General features: G+C 36.1%; 1 protein-coding gene across 2 annotated transcripts in view; it reads right to left on the bottom strand.

Annotated features, from left to right (window-relative positions):
• The window catches only part of Dsg3 (desmoglein 3), a 30267-nt gene extending 24657 nt beyond the window's left edge, over positions 1-5610 (bottom strand). Inside the window, exon 1 of one of the 2 annotated variants that reach the window (XM_047526089.1) lies at positions 5403-5610. In XM_047526089.1, the coding sequence (XP_047382045.1) occupies positions 5403-5450 (48 nt within the window). In that variant the 5' untranslated portion in view covers positions 5451-5610. The remainder of the gene's footprint in view (positions 1-5402) is intronic. The other variant, XM_047526088.1, reaches the window with a different exon arrangement.
• Positions 5611-14515: the final 8905 nt, after the last annotated feature.

Genomic DNA, 14515 nt, shown 5'->3' with positions numbered 1-14515 from the left:
GTTGAAACACTTACATTAGCCTATATTTGGGAAAATCGTATCACAAAGTCTGCTGTATAATTAAGTGTCGTCTGCCTCATGTAATTTATTGAATTCTGTACTGAAAGAGGAAAACAGGATGGTGGTATGGGTGTGCTTTCTCACCATCATAAATTAAAAATTCACTAGGCAAGCTATCATTAATTGGAACTATCTGCATTGAATTTTTAAAATTTAAGAACCCTAAAACATTCTAATAAACTTTGTTCCCATTATAACAAATTCTTTAAGTGAATCAAAATTACATATGTTCAATTACTTAGAAACTCTATACTTTGGATAATTCATATGTCAATAACTGATTTTGTAAACTCTATTAAAGTAGACTGTTAAATTTCGTATTATGATGGAGATGCTAAGAACATCAAATGCCCTGAGATGTTAGCAAACATTCCTTTTGAATGCTGTGTGGGATATAGGATGTGGTAAAACAAACTGGATACCAAATCCTGAATTTGAAACCTAGTCCCAGTCATGTACCAATTGTAAAACTTGGGGACATTACTTCATCCTTCTGTTTGGTCATCTGTAATATAGGGATAATAATCCTACTTACCTTATACTTGTGAGACATGAAAAAATTAATAGGTATAAACCACATTGATAGCCCCATCTTGGCCCACAATAAGTGCTTAATAACTGTTAAAAATAGTCAGGTGTGACAGCGTGTGCCTGTAATCCCAGTGGCCTGGGAGACTAAGGCTTACTAGTTCAAAGCCAACCTCAGCAATATAGTGAGGCCCTAAGCAACTAAGTGAGACCCTGTCTCAAAAATAAAAAAAATAAAAAGGGCTGGGTATGTGGCTCAGTGGTTAAGTGACCCTGAGTTCAATCCCTGGTACACACACACACAAAAGTTAGACACTTTTGTCAACAAACCAAACCATAAAAACCAGAAGAATAAAAAAGCATAAAAGAGCAACTTTGACTAATCTGGAGTCATTTCTTATTGATAACTGATAAGGCACATAGGAGCACTTTCTTTCTTGAGCAAAGAGTGCTCCACTACACAACTGTGTAGGCTGCTCCTTGCACAAGTCCAGGGGACCCTGTTCACAGTCATTTATGTGAACCCCAACTGGAGTTGTACAATGCACCACCTGGTCAGCTGTAGGAAAAATGTGTGTATTAGATAGATTCAGTTATTCATCATGTAATTATGGATGGTAACCAATTGCCTATATAATTTTCCTGTGACGAGTTTCCCAAAGCAAGCCCTCACCCTAGGCTAGCAGATTGACTCTTTACTGGGAAGGAATGGCCAAGGGCTAAGAGGTTTATGAGAAATCTCATGAACACTGTGTGTTCTAGTTCCAGATGAAAACCAGTTTCAGGTATGAAGCAAGTGGGAGTGCTAATTGGTAGAGGTAATTACATCTTTCCTGATTCTGCCCAAGTCAGGCAGGGCTGGGCAGAATCCGTTGGCAAGGTTATTTACATTTTAGAGCTTAACTTTTTGAGAGGTTCTATAGAAAATTTGTCTTCATATGTTTATTAGCACTGGAAACAATTGTTTTATTGGTTAAGAGAAGAAAAGATAATTCACAGATTTTCCTTTTGTTAAAATGGGCTATTTGGTCTAAAACCCTTTTCCTAAAAATTTAATTTTTGCAAGTTTTATGTAAAAGGTAGTTGAAGGTATTTCTGTATTTAGAACACATTCTACTCTGAACTTGATGTTTAAATTCCTTCTCTGTCTTTAAAACAGCTGTATTAAAAAATCTTTGGGTTTTAAACATCTCTATTCATTTTGTAGTGAGTTAATTTTTATATAATATAATGACATGAAATCAGATGGCTCATTATTCAAATGCTTACAGGAATGCTAGATGACAAAATGTGCTTTGGATTTTTGTAAATTATAAAACAGTGAACAATGGTTTCCATTGAAGATAAAATTTTTAAGAGGTTAAATCTCTGAGGACAAGCATTTTCAACCACATGTTTTTCCCTAAAAATGTTTTTTTGTATTGTGTGAAACATCAGACAAGCATAAAAAATGAAAAATATGACTTTTTTTAAAAAAAGAATAAGCAGGTATTCCTCATGCCTTCTTCTTCCAAATAATTAATTCAGAAGACTGAATGGCTGAAATTTTGTGAAAAGTTCCACATTTGAAAACATCCATTTTTCCCCACCATTATATTCATTTAAAATATATTTATTATTTTTTATGTCAATTTTCAAAAGAATTAATTTCACAACTATTTTTTATTTTTAATGTTTTTAGTCATAGATGGACACAATACCTTTATTTTATTTATTTATTATTATGTGGTGCTGAGAATTGAACCCAGTGCCTCACACATGCTAGGTGAGTGTTCTACCACTGAGCCACGAACCCATCCCTTTACAACTATTATTGATATGCTCTAACTCAAGAAAATGTCTTGACTTATTAAAGTGGATGTTTGTGGGTTTTAAAAATAGTGTAAGTCGGGTGTGATGGTGCATGCCTGTAATCCCAGTGGCTCAGGAGACTGAGGCAAGAGAATCTTGAGTTCAAAGCCAGCCTCAATGACTCAGCGGGGCCCTAAGTAACTCAGTGAGACCCTGTCTCTAAATAAAAAATATTGAAAAAAGGGTTGGGGATATGGCTCAGTGGTTAAGCCCCCCCAGATTCATTCCCCAGTACAAAAAGAAAAAAAAAAAATTTAATACACAATATGGAGATGTTGTCAAGGATCGATTACTAAAATATTACAAATGGTAAATATTAGAGGCTTACAAAGCAATTTATATTTCTCAAAGCATTGTTTTGCATACTTGCTGCTTTATTTTCACTAAGGTCATTTTAAGTTGGCAGAGGGTGTGGCGTGATTATTCTTATTTGACAGTTGTGGCTATCAGGCGTGGGAGTGAGTCAATGGAACAACAATAGATCCAAGTCGATGACTTAGCTGCTCTATCTCACCTTACCAAGCCACCCTTGTATGGTCATTGGGTGGCAGAATTTCAAAACCTCCAGACACATCTTCCAATCTTCAGACCCCACCCTTCAACAACAAGAGGTGAACATTCTCACTCAACGATGCTTTGGAGAACGTTGCTTTTCCCCTATAACCACACTATTTCAAAACTCTGGGTGGTTCCCCATTTCTGAAAGGATTCCATTCACCTTCACTCACAGAATGTACTTTTCAATCTCACCGTCATCTACCTTTCCAATTCATGTCCAGATTCTCCAACAAAACTTTTTATTCTAGTCAAACTGTTGGGTCCATTGCCTCTAGGCAAATACCATTATTACTCCTGTCTTTGCTTATGTTGGTCTGATAACAGAAGAGATCTCCCTTGGACCCATCTCTACTTATCACTTCTCAAATCTCAATGAATTCATGGAACCTTCTTTTCCTGATTCACTCCTGACTTCCGCTAATAATGCTCATAGTAGACCAGTACTGTCTAACAGAAATGTAACGAGAGGCGCAAAGGCCAGCCACTCATATAATTTAAAATTTCTGATAATCACATTAAAAAACTTAAAATGAATTTTAACAATATATTTATTTAAATGACTACATCTGAAATACTATCATTTAAATGTAATCAGCAAAAATTGTTCATGATGTATTTTACGTTCTTTTGTTCTTGCTGAGGCTTTAAATTATGATGTGTATTGCACACTGACAAACACCTCTCACTTCAGACCAACTCCATTTCCAGTGCTTCAATGCCCACATGTGGCTAGTGGCTACCATATTGGATGGGTCAGGTCTGGATCATTAATTTTAATATTTTGTTTGAAGTTATGCTATTGTTTAAATAGCTAAGTGTAGTGTATGTGTGTGTGTGTGTGTGTGTGAAAATTTTCCTGAGTGAAGGAACATGTCTTCCATGTCACATCTTCTCCCGTGTCACCAGCGCAATAAAACTGAAGGAGGTTCAGTGTAAGACAAGCTTAATTCAATCATGTATTCATTCTCCCAACAACCGTGTGCCCACTATAAGAAAGCTATCAAAGACAAAGTAACAGCCCTGATGTAAGAATTTCACAGTCACTGTAGGATAAGAGAGGTGACTAGAGGTAAGAGCTCCCCTAAGCCATCGTGAGCCAACTCTACATGCTATCACATTATTCTGACATCCCTGGCTGCATGACCCCTAACTTCCTGAGCTTTGTCCCTGACTTGGACATCTGGGTGATCAAGTTACCTGCAGTTCAGTCCAGTCTTTCCCATCTGGAAAGGTGGGACAGTCATGCAACTATCACATTTCTCTTTCCAATATTCAAATACCTAGTCAAATAAATTCACTAGGTAACCAAAGCAGTTACCTTGTCATAACAGAAAGAATCTTATGAAGGGATGATATTAATTTTCTGTCTGCACCTTGTCTTGAGAGGGAAGGCTGGAGATTTTATAATATTAGACAACTTTCAGTTTGTAGAAAGTTTTTTCTTGAGATCTATCTCCTGTAACTTCTGGAAGTTCCTTTATTTCAATCTTTTGAGATGAGGGAATGAAGTGAGCTAATGCCTAGGTCAAACACACTTGTCATTGACAAAGTGGAGTTAGCATTGGGAATCTTTGGATATTCATTTATGGTCGTTTCACTCTTTGACTGTCTTCATATAACTGTTAATGCTATGACATATCTTTTTTTCCATAATACAACACAGTTAAGATATAAACCAACCTGTAACATCTGTGCTACTGAGTTGCTCTTCAGATTCCACTTCTTTTTTAGACCACACTACATCAAACTTTCCCAATCATCAGAAGTATTACTCTCCTGAAAATTTTTACATTATACAATGGTTCATGTCTTCCCCACTCCCCGCTATAAAAGAATGGATATATTTCCCACATGATGGCTAAACATAAAAACTGTTTTCTTAATCCCCCAACTTCTCTAAAAGCAAAATTGCTTTGATTTTAAGTCAACAGTCTTCAGCTATTTTAAAAACATGTCAAGTACTAAGTCCAGGCATGTAGAGCTCTTAGTCAGACGCTTCAGAAGAGACACATAATCTTGGAAAATAGAAGGGACTCCCATGTGTTTTACTTTGTGTATTAAAAAAAAATGAATAAGAGAATTACTTTGAAGAAAATTTTGTGCAAAATATTATCTGAGATTAGTTTTACTTAATTGGTTAACTTATGAAATACTGAATGGTTACTTTAAGATCCTAAAATGGTTACTTTAAATTCCTTTCTGATTTACTTTTCTTTGTAAAATACAACATTAAAAAAACAACAAAAGGAGGAAATTGAAAATTTTGGTAGTTTCATTTTATAATGTTTAGTTCCATTGTTCTTTTTCAAGAATTTATAATAGGAATTCAGCAACCAAACATAATATACTCTAGCAAGGAAGGAAATAGAGAAAGTTTGTGATTATTAGAAAAAGACAGGACTTACCATTAAAATGGCCAGAGCCTCTGTGGTTCTGGGGAAGAGCCAAGTCATGGCTGGTCTCTGATTTCTCTGGTGAGCAAATCCAAGAGATCCGCCGTGGCTGTCCTCAGAGCTGTCTGCTTGTGATGTCTGCAAAAGCCCTGTCTTCAATTCTTTGCTATCTGCCCAGGAGTCTACAGGTGGCCTGTTAGGCAGTTCCTCCCCACCCTACCCCAGGGATTGGTCCCAACAGAAACCCTTGCATCACTCTTTCTCCCAGGTAAAAACTCAGACACACCTCAGTTCCTCCAGCAATGAAATCCTTTGTTGGAAGCTGAAAGAAATGCTCACAGGTTAAAGACAAAGTTGAATGGGAAGGTACCAGATGAATAACAATTAATCATGATGTGGAAGTGTCATGGCTAGCCCTGACCGCATGGAAAAGAAGCTACATGGCTTCTTGTGGTTACGACTAAAACTAAAAAGCAAAACAAAACACACAAAATTCCCCCAAAATCTGCTTGTGGAAGAGCCCTTGATTTCAGGCTGAGTATGTGTGGGTACATCTAAGTGGAATGTCTTAAGTAATAATGTATTTTTATCTGAAATACAGAGGGGAAAATTACATTAAGCAATTATTAATGTAAATTTCAAGTAAAGTAATTAGAAATAAAAGTGAATGGTTCTATGGTACTGTGTATATTTGAGACATAAAAAGAATGCATTGCAAAATCAGATCTCTGATAATACTTAAATGTCACTTTTCTTATTGTATTTCTTTTCATTTATGACCTTTAAAAAAACCAGATTGACTAGTAAGGTTATCTTTGTGCTGTTTTAATTACTTTGGGTATTTTCCCCAGCAATCAATCTTCTCGATTCTGAGTCTAAGCTCCTAAACTTTTGGATTTTACCCAATTTAGGGTGGTGGGGAAAAGCTACGAACACTATTTTTAGTTAGTTTGCCTATTACCTGGCAGTTAAAAGCACTTTTTAAAGTTCCAGGATATCCAAGGAAGTGTTTGGTAGAAGAGTAATTTTATCTTTGGAAGGAAGGATACATCGGATTTTAGAAGCCTTTTAGTTTCAGGGCTCCATTTGGGCAGAAAGGATTATATGGCCCAGGAGTTGGGAAAACGTCTTGCAGGAAAAATTTAGTTTTTGTTTCTTTTAAACTGTGAAAAAATATACTACACATAAACTTTACCGTTGCAATCATTTTTAAGTGTAAGCTCGGTGTTGTCAAGAATATTCACATTGCTGTGCAATCAACCATTATCACCATCCACTTCCAGAAAAGTCTTGTTTTCGAAATAAAGGTTTTGTGAATAAAATGTTACTGGAGCACACCATGATCATTTATCTTATTGCGAATGGTCACTCTGGTGCTACAAGACAGAGGAGTAGTTGGACAAAGTACAAAGGAGTTGTGTGGCCATGAAGCCAAAAAATATTTAGTTTTCCTTATAGGAAAAAAATTGCTGACTCCTGAGTGATGCCATATGCTTTTTTTTTTTTTTTTTTTGGACTGGGGATTTAATCCAATACTTTATCACTGAGCTCCAGAGCTCCATTCCCAGCCCTTTTTATTATTTTATTTTGACATAGGATCTTGCTAAATGGCTTAGAGCCTCACTAAATTGCTGAATCTGTTTTTGAACTAGGGATCCTCCAGCCTCAGCTTCCCAAGTCACTGGGATTATAGGTGTGCACCATGGCAACTGGCCAACACCACCTGTTTTAAATAACATTTGTGGCTAATGTGTTGGGTATTGAGTCTAAAAACAATGAGAAAAATGAGAAATTATACGCCATTTATGTATGATCTATCAAAATGTATAAATGCATTCTACTGTCATGTACTACTAATCAGAACAATAAAAAAATAGGATTAGGGAATCTTTGAAATTAGTTTTTACTTAGAAGGAAAACTTCAAGAGATTAGGTTTGGGGCTGGGGAGATAGCTCAGTCTGTAGAGTGCTTGCCTTGTAAGCACAGGCCCTGGGTTTGATCCCCAGCACCCAGAAAAAAAAAAGATTGGGTTTGACATTCTTCATAGAGTTCCCTCCAAATTCCAGAAACCTTTATTTAAACAGTTTTTGATTAGAATCAGAAAGTGAATAATGACTAAATCCTTTCCCACATGGAGAGGTTGAAGTGTGGGACAGAGTTTTCAGAAATTAATAAGTGGTTTCTCTGTAATTAGACTAGTGAGCAATCTGTGAATGGAAGCTGGGACAAGTATTACTGAATTTGTTGATGATTTGTATAATGTGAATCTCATAACTAAAATGTTGGTTACCTTTCCGAGTTTAATGTTTGAGTTTGGTTAATAGTGGGGAGAACTTGGGGTGCTAATTTTTTTTCTTATTGTATAATGAGAAAAAATATAGTATGAGCAAACTCTAGATGGGACCAACAGAATACACTAGAACTTATTTTTTGAATGAGAGAATTATAGATATATTTTCCTTCTTTTAAAAAATTGTTTATTTATTTTAAAATATTTTAACAGACTGCATTTTGATTCATTAAGATTTCATCTTACTCCAGTTAGAATGGCTATTATCAAGAACACAAACAATAACAGATGTTGGCATGGATGTGGGGAAAAAGGCACACTTTTATATGGCTGGTGGAGTGCAAATTGGTGCAGCCACTCTGGAAAGCAGTGTGGAGATTCCTCAGAAAACTTGGAATGGACCCACCTTTTGACCCAGTTATCCCACTCCTCGGTGTATACCCAAAGGACTTAAAATCAGCATAGTACAGTGACGCAGACACATCAAGGTTTATAGCAGCTCAGTTCACAATAGCTAGATTGTGGAACCAACCTAGATGCCCTTCAGTAGATGAATGTATAAAGAAACTGTGATATACATACACAATGGAATATTATTCAGTTATAAAGAAGAATAATATTATGGCATTTGCAAGTAAATGAATGGAAGCGGAGAATATTATGCTAAGTGAAATAAGCCAAGCCCAAAAAACCAAAGGCTGAATGTTTTCCCTGATAAGTGGAGGATGATATATAATGGGGGTGGAGGGGTGGAGAGTGACAGTATCTTGCTGCTTTTCTTCATTGCATCTTTATTTATTTTTCTGATTTTGTCTTGTAATGAGAACATATTAGTTTTACAATTAAAAAAGTTATTTTGAAAATGATGTGAAGTAGGCAAGTCTTCATGAATAATATTCTAAACTTTAGGGCAGGGGAAAGGGGGCAAAATTAATAATTCTTACCCATAATACCTTGCAATTCTTCATAATATTATCGTGCTAATAACAAAGGACATAAAAATAGCAGTGAATTACAATATTTGTAGACCTATAGCTATTGAGTGGCATTGTAGACCAAATTCTAGGTATGTCTCACTTTGTTCTGATTTATCTTTCCTAAAACTTTAGTTTGTTCACAAATTTAATTAATGCCAGTTTTAAAAGGGTTATCATTTATTTCCTTACTTGAATAAAAGTTAAAGAACTCACTGGTATTTCACTTTTATATTTTGAAATGCAGTCTAAAGTTTCTTGGTGAGGTGGTACATAGAAGGTATGGGCACCCTGGATAGGAGAGTAATATGGCATTCTTGGCTTGATGCAGGCTGATTTCATTGACTTGTCCCAATCAAAGGAGCTCAGAGAAATCAATGACAAATCCTACTGAGTAGACAGACAGAATTCTCTTGTGTTTTTTCCATGTGCCCTTGACAGCACTTCCTTTTCACTGGAAGATGAGGACCTCAGTAATGTACAGAGCACCCTGGTGTTGTGGTCACATTTACATGGTGCCAGGGAGCTAGCCTGGAGGTTATTTTTCTGGAGGGAGCATTTGCACAGTCCTCTGGGCTAAGCAGTACTTTCTCTTGCTGTTTAATTCGTGTTTAGATAAAGGAAAGAAGGGAGGGATTTCAAGGGGCTTCTGCTTGGGTGGTTGTTATTACTCTCTGGATAATGACTTTGCAAACTAAAGCCTGACTTGAAACTGGCTCTTGTTCAAGAACCTGAAATAAAAAGGAGAATCATAACAATAATACTCATTAAAAGGGAGCATTATTTTATGTGTATGGTATGCTTCAATTAACGTGCCATATTGAAAACAAGGAGAGTCGGAAAGTAGGTACAACCCACTCCAAGTTGAAAAAGCTAAATAAAACTTTCTTTGCTGAAAATTCAACCACATCATATTGTGGCATAACAAGAGAATTAGCGAGAGCAAATATTTATTCAAACAGGCTGTGTCTTCAAAGATTTTCATGCTGTTTCTAATGCTCATTATCTACAGCAGTTCTCTTGCCCATGAAATAGAGAATGTTAATTAAATTTTGGCTTCAGTGGCAAGCCTTCAGTGGCTTTTGTTTGACTGGAAACATGTATGTAATAAATCTTATATGTCATACATTACTACTCTATGCTGTTTGTGCTTTCCACAAATTCATGAATTGAGATATTAGTTCCACAAGTCAGGCATTGACCACATTACACGTACATCTTGAAATGACCTGCAAAAGTGGTGATCTGCCGCTTCTTGTTATTTAAGGTAATGGAAATAGTCCACCTCTTCCATTAGGATCATCGCCTGAAGGAATCCAGACATGTCAGAAATTGTAGATGTGTATCCGTAGAAAAGAGTTTGTACTTTGATAATTAGCAAAAATGGGGCTCCTATCCCATTTTCCTTTCAGATGGTATGCAACATTGTTCATCATGCTTCTGTGATTCCTGGAATTAATTTTTAAAAGATGTGTATAATTTCTATCATATACTTATTCAAACCCAGACTTCAGAAGGGTAAATATTGGTGAAGTTACCTTTTTAAACATTTTACTCACACTGTGACACAGGGTCAAACACTCTTGGCTCTGATTTAGTCTAATTCGGCAATTGCTTATGTGTGGGAGTATTTTTGAAAGATAATAAAGAAAACTCTTATTCACTTCAACAAATGTTTCTTGCAGGGAAAGTTTTTCTTTTTGTTCCTTGGTTTGTTGGAATTACTTCCAACCGACAAGGGCGAACCTACTTACAAAATGTATTTTAGTCATGTAGGTGCGTCCTTTTCTGAGCTTTGTCAGCAGCCACACTTCTGACATCTCTCATGGAACCGAGGCAGTGGACCTATCTATAACTTTGCTCTTGTTCCTTTCTGGTATCTTGCCCAGGTCACCCCTCACGAGGCTGCCTGAGTGCTATTCTTAGAAAGATCATGGCTTCCAGTGTACTTGGAACAAAATTGAAACTTCCTGTCATGGCTTATAAGAAACTGCCTGATCCCATACTTATTTTCCTCTCCAAATATATCACACAATCCCTTCCTCCCTTCAAAATGCCCCTTCTTCACTCTTTTAAACCTCTAAGTTCTATCTCACGTTTTCATTCAGTTTCTCTCCTTACTGACTGACTTCTCATTCATCAGATGACAGCTAAGGGGAGCTTCTCTCAGAGGTCTTTCCTTGCTACTCCTAATGCTTGTGCACCCTCAACCCCATTTAAAAAGAGAAATTCTTTATCCCAATTTGTTTCCCATGTACAGCTTAACCCACATGGCATAATCTGTTATTTTCTCATCAAGTTTTTCTCCACCACTATATTGTGAGGTTTATCAGGGAGATATTATGCCTACCCCATTTGCTAGAATAGTTCCAGGACTTTGAAGAATAAATAAATGAAAATATCTTTATGAAATCTGTGTAAGTATAGTTGCTGGGTCAAAGGGTAGATATAGTTCAAAATTTTAATAGATTGTCATCCAAACTCTATAGCCCTGATTTACATTCCCCACTGATAGTCTAGGACAGTGTCTGTCCTTCCTCTCTGTCTTCTTCCTCATAAAATGAGTTACTGACAATTATTTTCTGAATATTTTATGAGAAAATAGTATTTTTATGAAAAAATATATTTTAGCGCTATTAAGAGACATAAATGTTATCTAAATGCTAATATTTTGTTGGACTATAAGAAATTAAAATAAGTTTAAAATTCTGATTATGTTAATTTAAGAATCTAGATTCAGAACTAAACTAATTTCCGGATCTTGGTTAGATTCAGGGAACTTGGCATCTCTCCCAGACTGAACATTGTCTTAGCCTTTCTGCCATCTCAAGTGATATGATGATATGATATGAAAAGGTTTGAGAATGAGATATTCAAAGTTAATATGAATTTAGTATATTCTCCAATTATCTTGTGTCTTTTTCATTTACACATTGTAAATCTTCCTCTTGACGATAAAGAAAGCATTTCACAGAGGTTCTCAAATATTTTTAAGTGTCATGGGAGCCTAGACTTCTGTTTTTCTAGTAGTCAAATTGTACCAATATTATTATTATTAGTGATTCCTGAGGAGAGAGATTTAAAAAAAAAATTTTTATTTACTTACTGGTATCAGGGATTGAACCAAGTGTGCTCAACTACTGAGATACATTCCCAGCCCTTTTTATTTATTTATTTTTTAAAACTTGAAGCAATGGTTCATGCCTGTAATCCCAGTAAGGGGATGCTGAGGCAGGAGGATTGTTAAGTTTGAGATCAGTCTCAAAAAAATATAAATGAAGAATAAAAAGGGATGAGGATGCGGCTCTGTGCTAGGGTGTTTCAGGTCAGGGTTCAATCTCCAGTACCCCCCCCCCCCCCCCCCTCAAAAGAAATATTTATTTTGAGACAGAATTTTGCAAAGTTGCTAAGGCTGTCCTCAAATTTGCAACTCCTGCTTCAGTCTCCTGGGATTGATCACAGGCATGAGCTACCATGCCCAGAAAAAAAATAATTATTTTAAATTAAATCTGAACTCTCCACCAAGGGGAGGAAATAGCAAGGGAATATTCTGCTGACAAGAGATGTGACTGTCAGTGGAAATGGGCACTCTGGTTTTTGGAAGCAGCATCTGGGTTTCCTGCTCTGCCTCAGATGCTGATCTGAAGGAGGACTGAGTGTGGGAGCAGCATGGAACACTAAGAAACAATCTCCAAGGATCTTGGTAATCACTGTAGATTACTGAGAACCACCAACCCCAGCATGGAAGGAAATGGGATGCTTCTGAAAACTAGCAGCTTGTCATTTTTCATTTTCAGAGTCAGTGCATTTTCCCACCAGGAACTCACATGTCACCAGCTTTGTACTTAGGCATCATACACTGATGCCTTCAGGATTAGCAAGTTCCCAGGAGGTTTGTCAAACCTGTAAAACTTGCACAACTTACTGTACTCTGTGTTTTACTATTGGCATCCTAACCGGAAGCTACTAAACCTCCTGAATTCAGATTAATCTTAATTCTATTAAGATTAATTGGAGAGAATAGATATTTTAAGTATATTTTGTTGCTGACATTTTTCAGGGGGAAGAACAATACTTTCATCTCACATGGATTTTTTTTGTTTTTACGTAGTGTGTAGGAAAACTGGACTTTCAATTTAACACTTTTTTTTTTTTTTTTTTTTTTTGGGTGCTGGGGATCGAACCCAGGGCCTTGTGCTTACAAGGCAAGCACTCTATCAACTGAGCTATCTCCCCTCAGTTTAACACTTTTTTCCCAATAGTTTTGGATATTCTAATTGGCCTTCCTTTGAATAAATATCATTATCCCATACATTGAAAAACAAAGAAGATTAGAATTCATTACCTACCTGAAATGTTTATAAATCTTTCTGAAAAATGTTGGTTGGCCTATAAAATATTTTTTCTATATTATTTCACTTTAACTTTTTTAAAAACATCATTTTAATTTTCTTTCCTTTATAGAAATTTCTAAAGAGTCCCATGGTTCATTTAATTTAATATAGGTGTTTCTCAGAGTTCAATCCCTGCAGCATGAATTTTTGCTCTTTGATCCAAGACTAGAAGAGCTGGAACATATATGAACTTGTTCTGGAAAGTTTACCTATAGAGGAATGAAAGGGGGTTGGGGATGTAGTTCAGAAGTAGAGGGCTTGCCTAGCATGCATGGGCTTACAGATTTGATTCCCAGCATGTTGGAAAAAAGTAAAGAGAAAAACTTCATCTCTATTATCTCTCGGCGAGGACAGCGTGTTCATGAGTCAGTTTAGGCTTCATTTTTGATGCCTTAGACAAAAGACCAATTTTATGGATATGTGTGCGTGTTGCACAACTCAGGAGCTTAACGTTAATCTTCCACGCTCCAGTGTGAAGTCAGGGTTGGCAGATTCTCAAGACACCCTTCTGTTTCTTTAGATTTTGAAGTGATACAAATTAAGTTAAATTGGGTTGATCAGCCTTAATTTGAAGGAAGTGCCTGGAGGTATGATGTCTTACCTCTAGTTAAGTGTCACTTCTTAATATTCTTCCTGATATTATTAATATTCTTAGTATTGTTTCTTAATATTCAATTGATCTATCAAGAGTTTTCCTTTTGGGGATGGAGAGAACTATCTTTTGATAATTTATATTTTGCTAAAAAATTATTCACATCTTTTAGCGTTTTCAGATTTATTATCAAGTATTTGCACATAGCACTTTTCCTAGAAATTTTATGGAGGATTTTTAAAGAATAAATGTAATTTTAGTAGTGAGAATCTAGAAAGTAAAATGAATCTCAATTAAAAATTGTCAAATACTTAGAAGCAATTTTTTAAGACTGTAAAGAAGACTATTAAAGAAGGATATACGATCAAAGAAAATAGAAAGATATAGTTATGTTCCTAGATGAAAAGAATTACTATTGTAAAGTAATCAATTCCTATTTAAAAAAAAGGTTAATGCAAATCTCATGCTTGATCTATAGTCTAAATAAGGGATGGAGGTGGGAGGAAGATTTTTTTAAAATCTGAAAGTTTGTGTGGCAGAAAAAATGTCACTAAAAACTAATAAAAGAGTAATTGGGAGCTGGGGGTATAGCTCAGCAGTAGAATGTGTGCAGGCTTAGTATGTGTGAGGTCACGGGTCAGGAAAAAAAAAAAAAGAATAAAAAGAATATGGAAGGGTTTTGCCTTACTAGGTATGAAACGTTAATGCCATTGTAATCCAAAAAACCAAACTTAGAACAGTTGCTTCTGGTTGGAGTGTTTCCATGTAGGGGAACTTAGTCTACAGCAAGGTGAGGCTGACTTAGCTTCACATCCCTCCTTTGTTCCTGATTATGGGTAGAGGAGGAAATCATCTGATTGGTGATCTCTGGAGG

This window comes from Sciurus carolinensis, chromosome 15 (assembly GCF_902686445.1).
Source record: "Sciurus carolinensis chromosome 15, mSciCar1.2, whole genome shotgun sequence".
Taxonomy (NCBI): Eukaryota; Metazoa; Chordata; class Mammalia; order Rodentia; family Sciuridae; genus Sciurus; species Sciurus carolinensis.
The sequence above is the reverse complement of the archived record's forward strand: the minus strand, read 5'-3'. Positions and strand labels throughout refer to the sequence as shown.